The sequence below is a fragment of the Helianthus annuus genome, chromosome 6, assembly GCF_002127325.2.
Source record: "Helianthus annuus cultivar XRQ/B chromosome 6, HanXRQr2.0-SUNRISE, whole genome shotgun sequence".
NCBI classification, from domain to species: domain Eukaryota; kingdom Viridiplantae; phylum Streptophyta; class Magnoliopsida; order Asterales; family Asteraceae; genus Helianthus; species Helianthus annuus.
Genome location: NC_035438.2, coordinates 29979045 through 29997058, shown reverse-complemented (window position 1 = coordinate 29997058; position 18014 = coordinate 29979045). Strand labels below are relative to the sequence as shown.

The window sequence follows — 18014 nt, the reverse complement described above, 5'->3', positions numbered from 1 at the left end:
GATGTGACACCCCGTTAAAACACACTAGCTTGGCAGTGGCTGCTTCAACTTTCGGGACGAAAGTTCTTAAAACTTGGGGATAATGTGACACTCGAGGTTTTTCCGAACGATCACCTTGTAATATTTTGTGTATATAAATATTATTAAATGGAAACGTGACTTTACTTGATATGTGTTGTGTATGTGTATTATATATAAATATATAATAGAGCCGAGACCACGACCCGAGACCATGACTCGCAACCGGGCGGTTGCGAGTGGGCCACTCGGTCTCGAGTGGGCCGTTGAGCCGAAACCGGTTTGGGCCGAAACCCCCAAGCCCAACCCGAAACATCCCCTTGTATATATATCCCACCTTTCCCCCACTTCTTCCATTTTACACACACAAACACTCCTCAAACTCTCTCAACTAGAAACCCTCAACAACACACCCCAATCCCTTCCTATTTTCGGTTCAAGCAAAGATCCCGGACAAGAAACTCGGTCAAGACTATCACTCGGACATTCCATCTTCTCGGTTCTCTTTTCTTTGTTTTCGGCTCCTCCTTTCATAACCGGTTAGTGCTATCTTGTGGGTTATCTTTTGTGTATAAGATGTATGTATGTTGTATGAACTAAGAAATGGTTGGTTAGTAGTTTATGCATGATTATTAGGATGTTTTGTAAAGTTTGTGAATATGTGTTAACATGACTAAAAATGACATGATATTGGTAGTTTACAAGTGTTCATAGCCAACTACACTATGCTTCTTTGTTTCTTGCAAGAATGATGATGTTTAGCATAAGATTTTCGGCTATAATGTATGTTTTCTTGTTTAGCATCAAGATCTTGTTAAATGTGTGATTTTCGGTTCATAAATATGTGTTTATATTGGCATGAAAACCCTAGAAAAATATGAAGATAGGATGAACTTGTTTGAATATGACTTGAAGATGTAAAAATGGCAAAGTTTGATCTATCTTTACTAGTATTCAGCTTTGGCAAAGTGTTAGTGAAACCTTATTGGTAGTTTCCTAAAATGGGCCTGAATTCTTGGTACAAAAGGGACTGATGCACCTGCATCATCACGTGTACATGAAAGTGACAGGTTACGACTCGCAACGACAGCCTTCCGACTCGAAACCGCACCGTTGCGACTCGCAACCAAAGCATGACAAGTCGAAACCACGTGATTGCGACTCGAGACTACGTCGGTTGCGACTCGCAACCACAGCATGATGACTCGAGACCACGGTTACGACTCGCAACCACAGCGTGACAAGCCGAAACCACCTGGTTGCGACTCGAGACCAGCTGGTTGCGAGTGGGCTGTTCATCTTGGTTACTGGGCCCATATGTGTTTAACTTGGACTATCTGTTGACTGGATTATGTGTTGCTATTGACTGCTTAATTACTTAGGCCGGCCCAGTAACCCACTGTTTACTTATATGCTTGATACGTGTTAGTTACGTGCCTATATGTGTTTTACGTGAATGCTTGTACTCCGAACCTGACCTATACCGGTAACCATGTTAGGACGTGGTGACCAACGTGATTGACAAGTAACCTAAACCTACCGAGCAACCCAAGGTGAGTTCACAACTTAAAAGCATGCGTCCCGGTGGTTTGGGACACGAGACTAACAACCCTATCCCCTGGTAAAAGGGGATACCATTTACATACTTTCCCTGGTTATTGGGAACACAAAACTTACTTTGCCTTCCCGGGTATTGGGAAACCTTTTGGTTAATTACTGTTTATACGGATTGCAACTAACGGCACTAAACGAAACTCTATCACTCAAGTCCCTACTACAAATACCGATTAGTCGCCGGGTTAGGCGAGCGGGTTATTAGTTGATAGCGCTATTTAGGTGTTTACCAGCCTCACACCGTGCCCTGGTTTGGGACGGTCGTGAACTAATGTACTCAGAAAACCGTCAATGATGATAGAACATTGACATCGGGGCATCCTGCGGATACGCAACGGTTACCTAGTGTTCGGTATTGGAAAAACAGTTTAGTCGCTAACTTTTGGGGTAGCTCCCCAGGGCATGTATAAACGGATAAATTAACCGGTGAAACAAAGTTTTTGGTAATTAAAACTGGACAACTAGTGAACTCACTCAGCATTATTGTTGACCCCTTACTGCATGCTTTGCAGGTAACCAGTGACGAAGGAGCTTGCAGCTTGGGAACGTGTAGTGTCTGTTCACCCTTGTGTTGGGTGATACCTTATTTTGAAACATGAACGTGTTTAACTACTACTTTATTTATGCTTCCGCTACTTAGTACTGTTTTGAACCAAAACTTAAAACTCTGAACTTAATATTTGCTAAGCTTATGATTAGTAAGTATTACTTTTGTTATCAACTTAAGTATTCAGTATAATTGGTGGCTGGATCCTGGTCGGTCACGCCCCCGAAGCGGGTGTTATCCGCAGGTGGATTTTGGGGGTGTGACAATAACAAAAGACCAATCAATCATATTACGAAGTAATATCCATGCTTTAATTGATTATTCGACCCGTTTGGCTCATCTATGGAATCTTCCAATATGATGACTACCAACGAGATCCTATCCATCCTTGATCCATTATTCAATTTAGCGAACATCATCGCTTTAAAAAAAATTACACAACTTCTATTCTACAATACGACTATATGTAGTTTAACAAAATTTCACTTAAGTAACGGTCAAGTTACATACCTTCAAAGCACACCCTTTAGTCGTGCGTCAACACCGGCTTGTCCGCTCGTAGCTCCGGCTTCCTTTCCTATAGAGTTCCATCACATTGTATTTAGAACTCCATTTCAATCATATATCGCATAATTTGTCAAATCATCACAATCATGCGTTTAAACTTTAGATTTCAATTTCGAGCCTTCTTTGAGGCATTTTTACAAACACTTAACGGGCAGAATTTTATATCATTCATATTCAAGTTCATAGCTTGCTATTTCGCTAAATTTAACATCAATTAAGCTTTCACATATCATTAAACATCATCATTTCAGAAATCACTTCCTATGACCCATATTACACTAGAATAATCATTCTAAACCCTAGTGTTCACTAGTTTCCCACAAAACCCATTCATCACCTTCCTTATGTTCATGAGATTTTCAAGAATTAACCATGATTTCACATGTAGTTGTCTAGGTTTTACTTCTAGACACTATATCATCCCTAATCTAACCAAATCACAAACATGCATCATCTAATTTTTGGATTTCCCAAATTCATAAGAATTTCAAACATAGAATTTTCATAGAATTTTACATACCTTACAACCCCCTTGTGATGGGGATCATTAATCTATGCTCGATTTTCGTTTTGGACTGAGTTTGATCCTTCAATTTAGGGATTTTGTGGAACTTAGGGTTTTGATGAACTTGGTCGCCCCCCCCCCCTGTTCTTGTCTGGTCGATCTCATATACGTATGTGTGTTTGAGATTTTTATTTTTCTTGTTTTATTAAACTTAATTTTAGTTTAAGCACTTTTGGCCCCTCTAATTTCCTTTAGTCCCCTTTTTGTCCTTTAACTACTCACTAGTCATTATCTAACTAGGTTAGTGTCATCCCTAGTTAGTTTATTTTACTAATTTATTTACAAATAAAATTGCAAATTTTATGAATTTATATTTTCGGGATGTTACAAGTCCATCCCCCTTTAAAGGGTTTCTTCCCGGAAACCAAAGTACGTACCAAATAATGTAGGGTAGAGACGTCGCATCTCCTCTTCAGACTCCCACGTAGTGTCTGAACCTTTCCTATGCTCCCACTTGATCTTAACTTGATCGATTTGTTTATTTCGCAAGTGCTTAATCTTTCGATCTAAAATTTCTATGGGCTTTACTATATAATTCAAGCGATCATCCACTTCGATATCATCGTAATGAATATAAGTTGTCTCATCCGCCAGACATTTCCGAAGATGTGACACATGAAATGTGCTATGAATTCCGCTTAGTTCCTCCGGTAGTTCAAGGCGGTAAGCTACCTTTCCTACCCGTTCTATAATCGCAAACGGCTCGATAAATCTCGGGCTTAATTTTCCTCATTTTCTAAACCTGATTACCCCCTTCCATGTGGATACTTTGAGCATGACTTTGTCACCAACCTGGAATTCGATTGGCCTCTTCCTTTTGTCAGCATACGCCTTTTGCCTATCTTGAGCCGCTTTCAAGTGTTCCCGAACCACATCAATCTTTTCATTAGTGGCTCGTACTATATCTTGGTGGGCGAGTTCACGTGGACCCACTTCACCCCAACATACCGGGGTTCGGCATTTCCTACCATAAAGCATTTCGTACGGTGCCATCTTAATACTAGCATGGTAGCTGTTGTTATACGAAAACTCGACCAATGGTAGGTAAACATCCCAACTTCCTCCAAAGTCGATTATACACGCCCGTAGCATGTCCTCCAATGTTTGTATTGTTCTTTCACTCTGTCCATCTGTCTGAGGATGGTACGCAGTGCTGATGAACAATTTGGTTCCCATCTGCTCTTGAAAATATCGCCAGAAATGTGAAGTGAACCGGGTATCCCTATCAGACACGATAGATACCGGTACTCCATGACGTGCTATTATCTCATTAGTGTAAACTTCTGACATCTTTTCTGACGTATAAGTCTCACGAATCGAAATGAAGTGAGCACTTTTCGTCAATCTATCCACCACTACCCATATGGCATCGAAACCGCGGTTTGTCTTTAGTAGTTTGGTTAATAGGTCCATCGTAATATGTTCCCATTTCCAAATTGGAATTTCCAACGGCTGAAGTTTACCGTATGGTTTTTGGTGCTCCGCCTTGACTTGTAAACATGTCAAGCATTTTTCCACGTACTTCACCACATCTCTTTTCATTCCGGGCCACCAATAGTTTTGCTTTAAGTCGTTATACATTTTGGTCGCTCCCGGATGGATGGAATAACGGGACTTGTGAGCTTCATCTAGTAAAAGCTTTTTAACTCCACATGTGTTAGGAACCCAAATTCTATTGAAACGTGTTTTCAAACCGTGATTGCCTACTTCGAGATCTTTAACTTGGCCAACAATCCTTTCCTTTTTCCAGTTCTCCTCTTTCACTGCTTCTACTTGCGCCTCTCGGATACGTTCAAGTAAACCCGAGGTCACCACAAGTTGCATTGATCTTACTCGTATTGGGACATAGTCCGCTTTTCTGCTCAAAGCATCCGCCACCACATTCGCATTTCGGGGGTGGTAGTGTATTTCGCAATCAAAATCCTTCACCATTTCCAACCATCGTCTCTGACGCATATTTAACTCCTTTTGATCGAAGAAGTATTTTAAGCTTTTGTGATCGGTGAATATGGTGCACTTTACCCCATATAAATAGTGCCTCCATATTTTTAACGCAAATACCACCGCAGCTAATTCAAGATCGTGCGTGGGATATTTCTTCTCATGTATCTTCAATTGTCTCGAGGCATAAGCTATAACTTTGCCCCGTTGCATTAGAACACATCCGAGCCCTGACAATGAAGCATCTGAGTAAACCACTAAGTCTTCAACTCCGTCTGGCAACGTTAATACCGGAGCTTGAGTTAACTTCTCTTTTAGCGTCTGAAACGCCCTTTCTTGTTCAACACCCCAAATGAATTTCTCCTCTTTCCGGGTTAATTTTGTTAGCGGTGACACGATCTTGGAGAAATCTTGAATGAATCTCCTGTAGTACCCAGCAAGTCCTAGGAAACTTCTACTTTCCGAAGGGTTCTTCGGGGGATTCCATTTCGACACGGCCTCAATCTTTGACGGGTCTACCAACACTCCATCGGCACTTATGATGTGGCCGAGGAATTGCACCTCTCCTAACCAAAAGGCGCACTTAGAAAATTTTGCATACAATCTTTCTCGTCTAAGTGTTTCTAACACCTCTTGTAAGTGGTGTGCATGCTCAGCTTCACTTTTTGAATATACCAAAATATCATCGATGAACACAATGACCGATTTGTCTAGCATTGGCTTGCAAACCCGGTTCATGAGGTCCATGAAAGCCACGGGTGCATTTGTCAGCCCAAATGACATCACGGGGAACTCGTAATGTCCGTATTGCGTACGAAAAGCCGTCTTCGTCACATCTTCCTCCTTGACCTTTAATTGGTGATACCCCGATCTAAGGTCAATATTTGAAAACCAATTCGCACCCTGTAACTGGTCGAATAGATCATCTATTCTCGGAAGCGGGTATCGGTTCTTTACCGTGAGTTTGTTTAACTCCCGGTAATCGATACACATGTGCATGCTTCCGTCTTTCTTTTTCACGAACAATACAGGTGCGCCCCAAGGAGACACACTCGACCTTATGAATCCTTTGTCAAGCAGGTCTTGAATCTGTGACATCAACTCTTGTAATTCCGACGGCGCGAGTCGGTATGGCGCTTTAGCTACGGGTTTTGCGCCCGGATTCGATTCCGAACTCCACCTCTCGCTCGGGCGGCATTCCCGGTAAATCGTCCGGAAATACGTCTTCAAAATCACATACCACAGGTACGTCTCCAATCTTCGATAGTTCTTTCTCGGGCTCATTTGCATATATCATAAACGCTTTACATCCATGCTTCATGAGCTTGTGAGCTTTCATCATTGAGCATATTATAGGATTGCCTCCCTTTTCGCCATAAATTGTAACGTGCTTTCCACTAGGAGATGTTAGCTTTATTTCCTTACGGAAACACACGACCTTCGCGTGGTGCTGAGACAGCCAATCCATCCCAACAACTACTTGAAATCCCCCCATTGACATCGGGATTAGGTCTATTAAGTATTCTTCATCATCAATGTTTAATTTACAACTTCGACAAATATCACAAACTATGAAGCTTTTGTTGTCCCCTATTTCAACTTCTAAGGGCACAGATAACTTTGTCAATACAAATGAAGGATGCGAATAAATCCATGCGAAATGAAGGATTTATTCGCACCCGTATCAAACAATACACGTGCAGGAATCGAGTTAATCATGAATATACCTGAGACCACATCGGGTTCTGTCTTTGCTTCAGCCGCAGTAAGTTGAAAGGACCTAGCCTTTGCCTTTGGAGCTTCCGTTGGAGACTCTTTTGTGTCTCTCTTCCCAACCAATTCGGGGCATTCGGACTTTTTGTGGCCGGGTTGATAACATTTGTAACAGACGGAAACCTTTCCGGGACACAGCGATGCAGTGTGCCCCGTCTTCCCACATACCGGACACGGCTTGTCTTTGAAGCGGCACTCACCTTTGTGCCCCTTTCCACATACTTTGCAACTTGGCGACCCGCCTTTAGTCTCCACTTTCTTCCCTGATTCAGCAGTTCTAGCTTTCTTTGTAGGGCTTGGATTCACATCCTGTGCCCTTCGCTTGCCCCTTTCAACTTGTTTCTTTAACTCGATTTCCCGCTCCCGGGCGGTGTTGATGATTTCTGTGAGAGTTTCATATTTTGAGGGAGTCATAAACTCCCGGTATTCAGCACTCAGCATGTTGTAATAGTAGTATATCTTCTGCTCTTCCGTGGTGACTAACTCGTCACAGAATCTCAGCTTATCCATGAAGATACACGTGATTTTATCAATTGATTCTCCCTTTTGTCTTAACTGGATAAATTCCTCTTTGATCCTATTGATAACTGCTTTGGGACTATGGTGTTTAAGGAACGGCACCTTAAACTCATCCCAAGTCATGACCCTTGCCGCTTCGGCTCCTATTTCCTTCTTTTTATTGTCCCACCAATCTTTGGCTTGACCCCTCAATTGACCCGTTCCGTAAGCAACAAAGTCACCTATGTCACAATGGGTCCGTTCAAACACTCCTTCGACGTCACTTATCCATCTTTGGCAGATTATCGGGTCAACTTCCCCATTATAGATTGGCGGTTTGCACGCCATAAATTCTTTATATGAGCACCCTTTACGATCTCCCGTTTTCTCCTTCATAAGGTTGACACTATCCTCCAACCTTTTAACTCGCTCTTCGACAAGCGACAACACCGTGCTTTGAATTTTGTCTATAAACCCGGATAGACTACCTTCAATTCCCTTCCCTACTTCTTCGGCAATTATTTCTTTCATTTGTTCGGTGCTTGTTTGCACCGGATTATCATTGTTTCCATCAGACATCTTGAAACTGAAATGTTCACATTTAAACGTTAAACATTTCATTTATAACCTTGCTTCATTTGTTTTGGTTTAGCCAAGTTCCTAACTTGCTTTAACCGTTCACATTCGGTGCACTTTCCGGGTTTGAGTGTGTTAACACGCTCTTCCCATGCACATCAATTCATTTCTTATTTCTTACATAAATATAATCTGTTAAAATAATAAGTTAATTCTTACCGGACGATCGATCAAGCTTGAACCGAACACTTGTTGACAACCTTAAGCTCTGATACCAACTTGTAACACCCGTCTTAATTACTACTTGAAATTAATAAAAATTCACAAGAGTTTATATAAAGATGTCTAGGTTAAAACATAAGTTCCAAAAACAAAGTTCTAAGGTAACAAACATTAGTCAACTACTAACTAATTTAAACATTCAAAGTTAATTAGCAAACTGATTTTTTTATCATAACATTGTCTAAACCGAATTAATCAACGCGGAAGCTTCAAAAGTTTGTGTTCGGTTCTTCAAAAGCTTGCTTGACCGTCATTCGTACTTCTTGGATACCTACAAACTGAAATGTTTACATTAAACATTAGTATTAGAGTACTTAGAAATAATACATAATCGAAACTACGTTTAAAACGGATTCGATTTAACGAAGATATGCAAAATTTAGCATAAATGTCAAAGCTCTACCGTAACTTACGGTAGTTACCGTAAGTTACGGTAGCTCCTGGAAAACTTTGGTTCCACCGTAACACAGGAGGAATCCACCGTAACTTTTTGGTCTCTACCGTAAATTACGGTATATACCGTAATTGACGGAAGACTCTTGAATGTTATGTTTTGTTTGATTTGTTTATTTACTTGAGCCAAGTTCTCGGATTTCATTCCTACAACCCAACATGTTCTATCCTCGTATTTCTAATATGTCATTTGTCAATGATAACAAAAGACCAATCAATCATATTACGAAGCAATATCCATGCTTTAATTGATTATTCGACCCGTTTGGCTCATCTACGGAATCTTCTAATATGATGACTACCAACGAGATCCTATCCATCCTTGATCCATTATTCAATTTAGCGAACATCATCGCTTTTAAAAAAATTACACAACTTCTATTCTACAATACGACTATATGTAGTTTAACAAAATTTCACTTAAGTAACGGTCAAGTTACATACCTTCAAAGCACACCCTTTAGTCGTGCGTCAACACCGGCTTGTCCGCTTGTAGCTCCGGTTTCCTTTCCTATAGAGTTCCATCACATTGTATTTAGAACTCCATTTCAATCATATATCACATAATTTGTCAAATAATCACAATCATGCGTTTAAACTTTAGATTTCAATTTCGAGCCTTCTTTGAGGCATTTTTACAAACACTTAACGGGCAGAATTTTATATTATTCATATTCAAGTTCATAGCTTGCTATTTCGCTAAATTTAACATCAATTAAGCTTTCACATATCATTAAACATCATCATTTCAGAAATCACTTCCTATGACCCATATTACACTAGAATAATCATTCTAAACCCTAGTGTTCACTAGTTTCCCACAAAACCCATGAATCACCTTCCTTATGTTCATGAGATTTTCAGGAATTAACCATGATTTCACATGTAGTTGTCTAGGTTTTACTTCTAGACACTATATCATCCCTAATCTAACCAAATCACAAACATGCATCATCTAATTTTTGGATTTCCCAAATTCATACGAATTTCAAACATAGAATTTTCATAGAATTTTACATACCTTACAACCCTCTTGTGATGGGGATCATTAATCTATGCTCGATTTTCGTTTTGGACTGAGTTTGATCCTTCAATTTAGGGATTTTGTGGAACTTAGGGTTTTGATGAACTTGGTCCCCCCTGTTCTTGTCTGGTCGATCTCACACACGTATGTGTGTTTGAGATTTTTATTTTTCTTGTTTTATTAAACTTAATTTTAGTTTAAGCACTTTTGGCCCCTCTAATTTCCTTTAGTCCCCTTTTTGTCCTTGAACTACTCACTAGTCATTATCTAACTAGGTTAATGTCACCCCTAGTTAGTTTATTTTACTAATTTATTTACAAATAAAATTGCAAATTTTATGAATTTATATTTTCGGGATGTTACAGGTTCCGAACCGAACCTATACTTAGAATTGTCGGGTTGAATCATGCTTAGGCATCTTCAACTAATATTTACCAAGTTATTAAAGTGAGAAAACTGATTTTATGACTTTTATATTAATAGCTATATATTTTATTTAAAACTAACTCGTTTGACTTTTATTTGACCCGACAATTAAACTAGGTAAACGTCGTAATTAGGAGGTGCCCTTTTTAGGGTTAAACACCTACCTAATTACGATCACGTAGCCATGTTTGTTGCGAACAATGACTCAACCGTTTAAAAGTCAAAGAGTTTATTGAAAACGCTTGACTTTCGGTTATAACCGCTAAAAATTAAACTAAGCACGAAAGGACACTTACAAAAGGTCCAAGCAAGGAGGGAATTGATCTTGGATGTTCAGGTATGAAGCACAAGGGCCCCAACTTAAAACAATTAGATCAAGGTATGAATGAGAGCAAAAATCAAGTGGGGTATTTATAGGTTTTTGAGAACCGTTAGGATCGTTTCTCGTAAACCGGGATTTGATCTCAGCCCTACAAGTATGCCCACTAATTTAGAAAACCATGGGTGTCCCAAATTCAGCCCATAGAATCAACTATGAGAGACAAGAAGCAAAACCACAGCTGGTTTTCAATTTTCTGGTTGCTGGCATTACTATATGGACCGTATGGGTCCAGTATACGGTCTGTAAGGGACCAGATCAGCTCAGCAACTTTCAATTGTTGTCACAATAGGCCCCTACACTTGATAATTGTCATTTCCGACACATCTAAGGCCCGTTAAACCATTTTTAAGGCTCTATAATGATGCCTAAGCATAGGGAACATGAAACATGCTCAAAAACATGCCGGATGTCAGTTCGTTTGGTCGTACAGTCACGTTGTTCGGCTAATTACGACGAAACGCGGACGGACGCGAAAAACGAACCAAATTACGCGACGGATGGAATTTTATCAAGCCAAACACTAAAATAAAATATTTTAGTGCTTACATAAATTTTTGGGTGACCGCATATATTCAGAATGCAAGATATGCACGAAAATGCAAACTTGTGCACTTTTTGACACTTTTAGTCCCTGCATGGCGTAAAAGTTTATTTTTGCGCACCAAACACCTCTAAGCCTATATCTAAGCTATATAAAGGATGAATAGGGTATGTTTAACTTATGGACATATTCCGGAAGGATCGTTACCATACGATTTGACCTACTTTTGCAGTTTGACGCAATTAGTCCTTTAATTGCGCAAAGTAGCGCGAAATGTCATTTAATGATATCCAAGCCTTCCATGGCCCATAACGGGCATTCCCAAGTATATACCTAAATATTACTATGCTCCCGTTCACTAAAAAGGTCACCGAAAGGCGTAGATTCAAAAGTTGACGCTTTAGGCCCCTCTATTGCGCAAACTTGCGCATTTCATCATTTAATAGCATTGAAGCCTCATCTAATCCATATTAGGCATTCTTGAAAGTATTATTGAACATCACGATGCTTCGGGTTCGCTAAAAGGTCATTCAGAGGTATAATTAACATATTGACACTTTTAGTCCATCTAATCTTGCAAAGTTGCGCGTAACTTTACTTATAGGCATAAAAACCTTAGACGGCCATTATTTGGCATTCCCGAGAGTATAATTAAATATTATGAAGCTCTCGGTTTGTTAAAAGATCACTCAGAGGTAAGAATTAACATGTTGACGCTTTTAACCCTTTATTGCGCAAACTTTCAATTAGTTACGCAAACGGCTACACTTAATCATCAAGTGGCACATTTGTAAATATAAACATCATAAGAGGTTATTTAGAAATTATTTTAGGTATGATAACACTTCTAGTCCTTTCATAATCAAAGTTTTCGATTTTTCGAAAAATTAGTCCCTTAAATTCAATGTTTGACTTCATAAGGGTTTATTACACGTGTCAATACATCATTGGACGTGATTTTACGAGGTGTTACATTAGGTTTTTTTAGGTTTTTTGGGAGTTTAGTTTTTAGCATTTAGCTTGGGGGGTGGGTTAGGTTTTTTTTTTGGGGGGGGGGGGTTGGGGTTTAGGTTTTTTTTTTAGCTATTTTAGGTTGTGTTCACATTGGTTCTCACGGTTCTCGCAATAAGGATGGTTCTCGCGTGAACCTTACCATATATATATATATATATATATATATATATATATAGTTAGGATCCTGTAAAAAAGGCCCAAAGTGTGAGAAAGGTAAGAAAGAATATCAGCCATTAGATCTTTTGATCTAAGGGTTGAGGTCAATAGGGACCAAATTGCAAAATATTTTTGTTAATTTGGACTGAATTGAAATATATAGGGGCAATTGTGTCTTTTTATCTTCATTTTGTAAATCAAATCCTTGCAATTTCGTTCTCTCTCTCTCTCATACGATCATAATTTCTCTCTCTCTCTCTCTCTCTTCTTCCATATTCAATCAATCGGAAGATCAAACACGACATCGGCAACGGCGGTGGTGGTGGTGCGAGCGGCAGCGGCATTGGTGGTGGTGCGAGCGGCAGCGGCGGTGGTGGTGGTTCAAGCGGCAACGGCGATGGTGGTGCTGGATCGGCAGTGGTGATGCGGCGGTGGTGGTGCCGGAAGTAGTAGTGGTGGTGGTCGTGCGATCTCTCTCTGTACATCGAACGGTGCCGGAAGTGGAGAAGATGATACAGAGGTGTTATATTCTTTACTGAATGATATTATTTTCTTTTCTGAAAGGTGTTATTTTTTTTTCATTAATGGTGTTTTTTTCTTTTCGTTAATGATGTTTATTTTCTTTTCTGAATGGTGTTATTTTCTTTTCTGAATGGTGTTATTTTTCTTTTATGATTGGTGTTATTTTCTTTTCGGAAAGGTGTTATTTTCTTTACTGAATGGTGTTATTTTTTTTTCTGAATGGTGTTATATTCTTATATTCTTTACTGAATGGTGTTATATTCTTTTACTGAATGGTGTTATATTCTTTACTGAATGGTGTTATATTTCTTTACTGAATGGTGTTATATTCTTTTACTGAATGGTGTTATATTCTTTACTGAATGGTGTTATATACTTACTTGTTATATACTTACTGAATGGTGTTATATACTTGCTGAATGGTGTTATATAATTATTGAATGGTGTTATATATGTGCTGAATGGTGGTTGCAGTGTTATTCGTAGTGTTTTTTTATAGATCTTTTAAAAAAATCTTGTTCCTATAATTAAGGTGGCGGTTATGGTAAGTTTTGAATTAATTATAAAATTACTTGTTTACCCGTTTGAATTAATTTTGGTGGAGGACACATGTCATCTCTACAATATTAGTTCGTTGTAAATACTAAATACATTTTTATCAGTAGCATTTACTTAATTTACTAATTATTGTTTCCTAAACCAAAATTTAATATTGGTAGTTGTAATAGTTAATCAAATATAATATTAGCTTATATTAATTGATCCACTTATTTATTTCTTTACAGCTTAAATATATTATAGATTTGAAAATTCTTTCATTATTCCATAAATACTTTATTAAAAAAATAATTAATAAAGAAACACAGATATAAATAAATTTTATTTATCTATTATATATAATTTATCAACTTCGTCATTAACTTATCTGAAATGTCACTTTATTTTACTTATTATACACTTATGATTTATCATAATATGATAAAGTTTCTTTGCCTTATATTTGATAAATATTATTTTTTTTTTGAACGGCAAATTTGGATCACTGACGGACCACTGGAGTATCATCGTGCCACCAGCAGAACCACCCGATCATATCCATCTCCACTAGGCAATAATGCCTATACACCAATTCAGGAGGAAACCCAATAAATATGGGAAAAACCCCCTTTGTGAGAATCGAACCCATGACCTAATGGTCATAAGCCTTATCCCACCACCAAGATACCACTAGGCTATAATGCCATGGGTTTAATTACTATACCTTATTCGTCACGCATTATTATTTTTTTAAAATATATACAGTTGTGTTTAATAAAATTTAAATATCCGAATCCATGAGTATTCACGGGTGATAACTCCAATGGCTTTGTCAATTAAACCCAACCCCCACCCCGCTCAAACATTTACTTATGTGATTATTACAACTTTAAGAAAACACATCCAAACACCATCCTCATAGTCTGTTTATTATTGTTAGTTCGTCTGAGCAAATTTACAAATTACGACCAACATTTATCTATATATTATATCATGCAACTTTCGGGAACGATGTAGTAAGATGTTACAATTGTTATCTCCCCTCTACTGTCTCTCATCAAGGACCGAATAGTTACTTTGAACCTCAAGTTTGGGATAAAATGTTGTTTCATTCTTTTTTTTTTATAAATTATTCTTTGTTGGTTTTTATCGTATTTTTGTATATTATGCTTGCGGTTCGAGATTTTCATCATAATATAGGAATACCATGTGTATTTATTTAACGACTTATGAGTTTTTCTCACTCATTTTTTCCAGTTCATTGTAATTGAATATTTACATAAGAAATGAAACGTTTCTATCATTTAAAATTTCAATTTTTTTTCAGTTTATTGTAATTGAATCATTTCAACACATAATGTTCTCTTTGTTTTTTAAAGCTAAACACATATACTTAATTGTAATGAGTATGCTTTTTTTTCCAGTTAGGTTGGGTGGAATGGGTTTGCGCCCCCTCCACCTTAACTAAATAGTGCCCCCACACCCATATCCTAGGCGCCACTCATCTTATCTCCAACCAAATAACAAAGTCAAATGGATCTTTGATGACTTGCTTAAATTTAAACAATATATATATATATATAGAGAGAGAGAGAGAGAGAGATTCATGTATTTTTAACACTGAATGAAAACTCTTATTTTTCTTTGTTTTTAATGTTATATAGCATGATGGTATTTGTAATTTACAATTTTGTTACAATATACTTCTTTTATTTTTGGTAGAATGTAAATTTAGACGAATACCTGGGTGCTCTTCGTTCATGGATTGATGTCATTTGTTTTACTAATATTGATGATGCATAGATGTATGTGGCGTTGTCAAGAGTTAAAAACAGAGATAAAGTTAGACTACTAATATTAGATAAAGTTAAATTTAGTGTAACAAATATAAAAAACAAACGGTTGTAGATAAAGAAATAGTTACACATTTTTAGATTTTTAAATTTTGAATTTAATTATTATTGTTATTTTTTTATTTAGTGTCGTATGTAATTTCAACCAAATTTATAATTTATAATTTAATATAAAAGATATTATAAAATTAATGGTAAAGCCTATGTACATGTGTTTACATAATTTAAATTGTGCAACCCGCGAAGTTCGCGGGTAATAACCTAGTGGTGTTATATATGTGCTGAATGGTGGTTGCAGTGTTATTCGTAGTGTTTTTTTATAGATCTTTTAAAAAAATCATGTTCCTATAATTAAGGTGGCGGTTATGGTAAGTTTTGAATTAATTATAAAATTACTTGTTTACCCGTTTGAATTAATTTTGGTGGAGGACACATGTCATCTCTACAATATTTCTCACATTTCTCACACTTTTAACCTTTTTACAATAACTTTACCCTATATATATATATATATATATATATATATATATATATATATATATATATATATATATATATATATATATACTATATTAATAAGCATAAAGAAAGGGCAGAAATGGTCATTTGCCACTTTACAACCCTTAAAGCTTATTGTACAACCAACTAAAGCACAAATGTTGAATCTGATAAAGCAACAAACTTTTTGGCAGCCAGACCTATGAAACTAAGTTGAATTTTAAACAAGTGAGCGGGAGGTTTTTCTTGAGCGGCCTTTTCAAGTTTTGAAACATTTTGAAATGGGGAAGAAACCGAGAAAGAAAGAGAAAGGGAGTAGGGCTACATCTGCAAAACAAACTCCCCAGCTCTCTCAAACCCTACTCCAAATTCCACCATTCGTTGCTTTCATGCCTCCTCAAAACCCACCTACAATCGAGCGAAAAAGAGGCCGAGAGGCATCTCTATTCTCATAATCGAAAGAAGGATGAAGGGAAGCAATGAACTGGGTTCTAATAGGGCTTTTAAGGGTAAGTTTATCAGGTTTCTATCATAGTTTTTCATTTCAAAACTGTTTCGTACATTGTGTTTGTAGTTTCAGTCTTTCAGGTTGTGATTTTGTTTCTACCTTTTGTTTTCTAGGGTTTTGAGTGAGATACAGTGCCGAAAAATGAAGCAAGACGAGCCTTAAACTGTTTAGTGGTGTAACAATGGTATGTTGAGCAAGACGAGCCTCATAGGTCATTTTTATTTCAACTGATTGGTATTCGGTTTTAGGGTTTTATTCTCAATATTAAGCAAAAACATGTTAAACTCAGGAACGAGAACATTTTTGTTGATAAAATGGAGCGGATCTAAGGTCTTTAAAAACATTGATGAATTGATGTTTCCAAGTCGAGTAGTTTGTACCGTCAAGTTTAATCATGACAAAATTTATGATGTTAGTCAGATTAAACACTTGATTTCTTTGTTTGCCATGAATTGTTGAAATCTATAGTTGATTGATGTAGATGCCATGGAAATAAAAGGAGAAAAGCAGAGGAGAAGAGATAATTTGCAGAGAGTTGCAAAGAAAAGTAGGGAAGGATACGATCACCGGTGAAGATACAAATTCACCGGAGTTTGTTTCTGGAGAAAGATGAACAGAGGATCGCAGTTGCTTTGATACAATAACAACGGTGAAGCATCAGACTCTCTAAGGTTTGTATTCAATTGAGTTAGTTTGTACAAATGGCACTTAATTTACATAAGAGGCTAGAAAGATATAACTACAATGTAAACAGCTAAGCTATGTAATAGTAAGGTGTAATATAAATGTACAAGTAACAACTGCACATGCCAACTACCTCTAGCCTGGTTTATTGCTTTGTGTGTGATTGTCTTGTTGGTGTATCCACCTTACCTTGATAAATCACCCTCTAATAAATTCTAATTATATGTTTTGTTCAGACTGTGATGATCATTACAGGTTTTTCAATTGGTTTATGGGGCCACATTGACATTAACAAACATTTCATTTCAAATAAGATAAAAAAGGAACCATGGGTAAAAAATACATGTTTTTTTGCCTTTTAGCCATACACGACTAAACTGTTTATACAATTTTTTCAGGAAGTTTTGTTGGCAGAGAAATAATGGTTGCCAAATACGGACCTGGTGCTGAAAGAATGTGAGTTCTATGGCCAAGGTTTGATCTCAATCATGAAGACTTTTCTTTGATATGTTTTTTTGATCATAGTAGCAATTTCTTGGTACACTTTTCATGTCTTATCCATTCGATGATTTGTCGATTTCAATATATAATCTTACATCATTTTTTCTATCATATTGTTTGCTTTAAATAATTTGGGTTTGTATTTTTTTATACTTCGTTTGCTTTTATTCACAAGGGAAGAATACTGGAGCCAGTAGAAAAGTTGAAGGGGAGATCAAGGAGCCGAAGTCTAAAGGTAAATATTCTTCTTTGCAAACATATGCTTGTTTCTTTGGCATTGAAATGTCAAATTTTTTTTATTGGAGTCATTGTGACTAAAAGAACTTTTATTTTGAGTTCCTCCTACTCCAAAATGTCTTTCACCCAGTGGCAGGTCTGGCTCTCGAAGCCCATCACCACACCGCCGCTCTGATGCGTGTATATTTTTATTTATTTACCGTGATCTCTATTGTTTTAATATGGGAAAATCTGTTTTATTGTTTGGCCTTAATGATTTCTGCTCTGGGGTTGTTATCTTGTTGTAGGTATTGGGTG

General features: G+C 37.4%; 1 protein-coding gene across 1 annotated transcript; it reads right to left on the bottom strand.

The window, feature by feature from the left end:
• Nucleotides 1-6390: 6390 nt before the first annotated feature.
• LOC110893604 lies at nucleotides 6391-8102 on the bottom strand. The gene is made up of 3 exons (XM_022140701.1): nucleotides 7647-8102; nucleotides 6980-7526; nucleotides 6391-6854 (listed from the first exon to the last, which is right to left on the bottom strand). Exons 1-3 carry the CDS (start codon nucleotides 8100-8102, stop codon nucleotides 6391-6393), a joined length of 1467 nt encoding a protein of 488 aa, XP_021996393.1.
• Nucleotides 8103-18014: the final 9912 nt, after the last annotated feature.

Coding starts and splice junctions, on each gene's coding strand:
- LOC110893604 (XM_022140701.1), bottom strand. CDS start 8,102: ATGTCTGATGGAAACAATGATAATCCGGTGCAAACAAGCACCGAACAA. Junction 7,527..7,646: donor TGACTTGGGATGAGTTTAAG/GTGCCGTTCCTT, acceptor TTCATGGATAAG/CTGAGATTCTGTGACGAGTT. Junction 6,855..6,979: donor AGAACCCGATGTGGTCTCAG/GTATATTCATGA, acceptor CTGTGCCCTTAG/AAGTTGAAATAGGGGACAAC.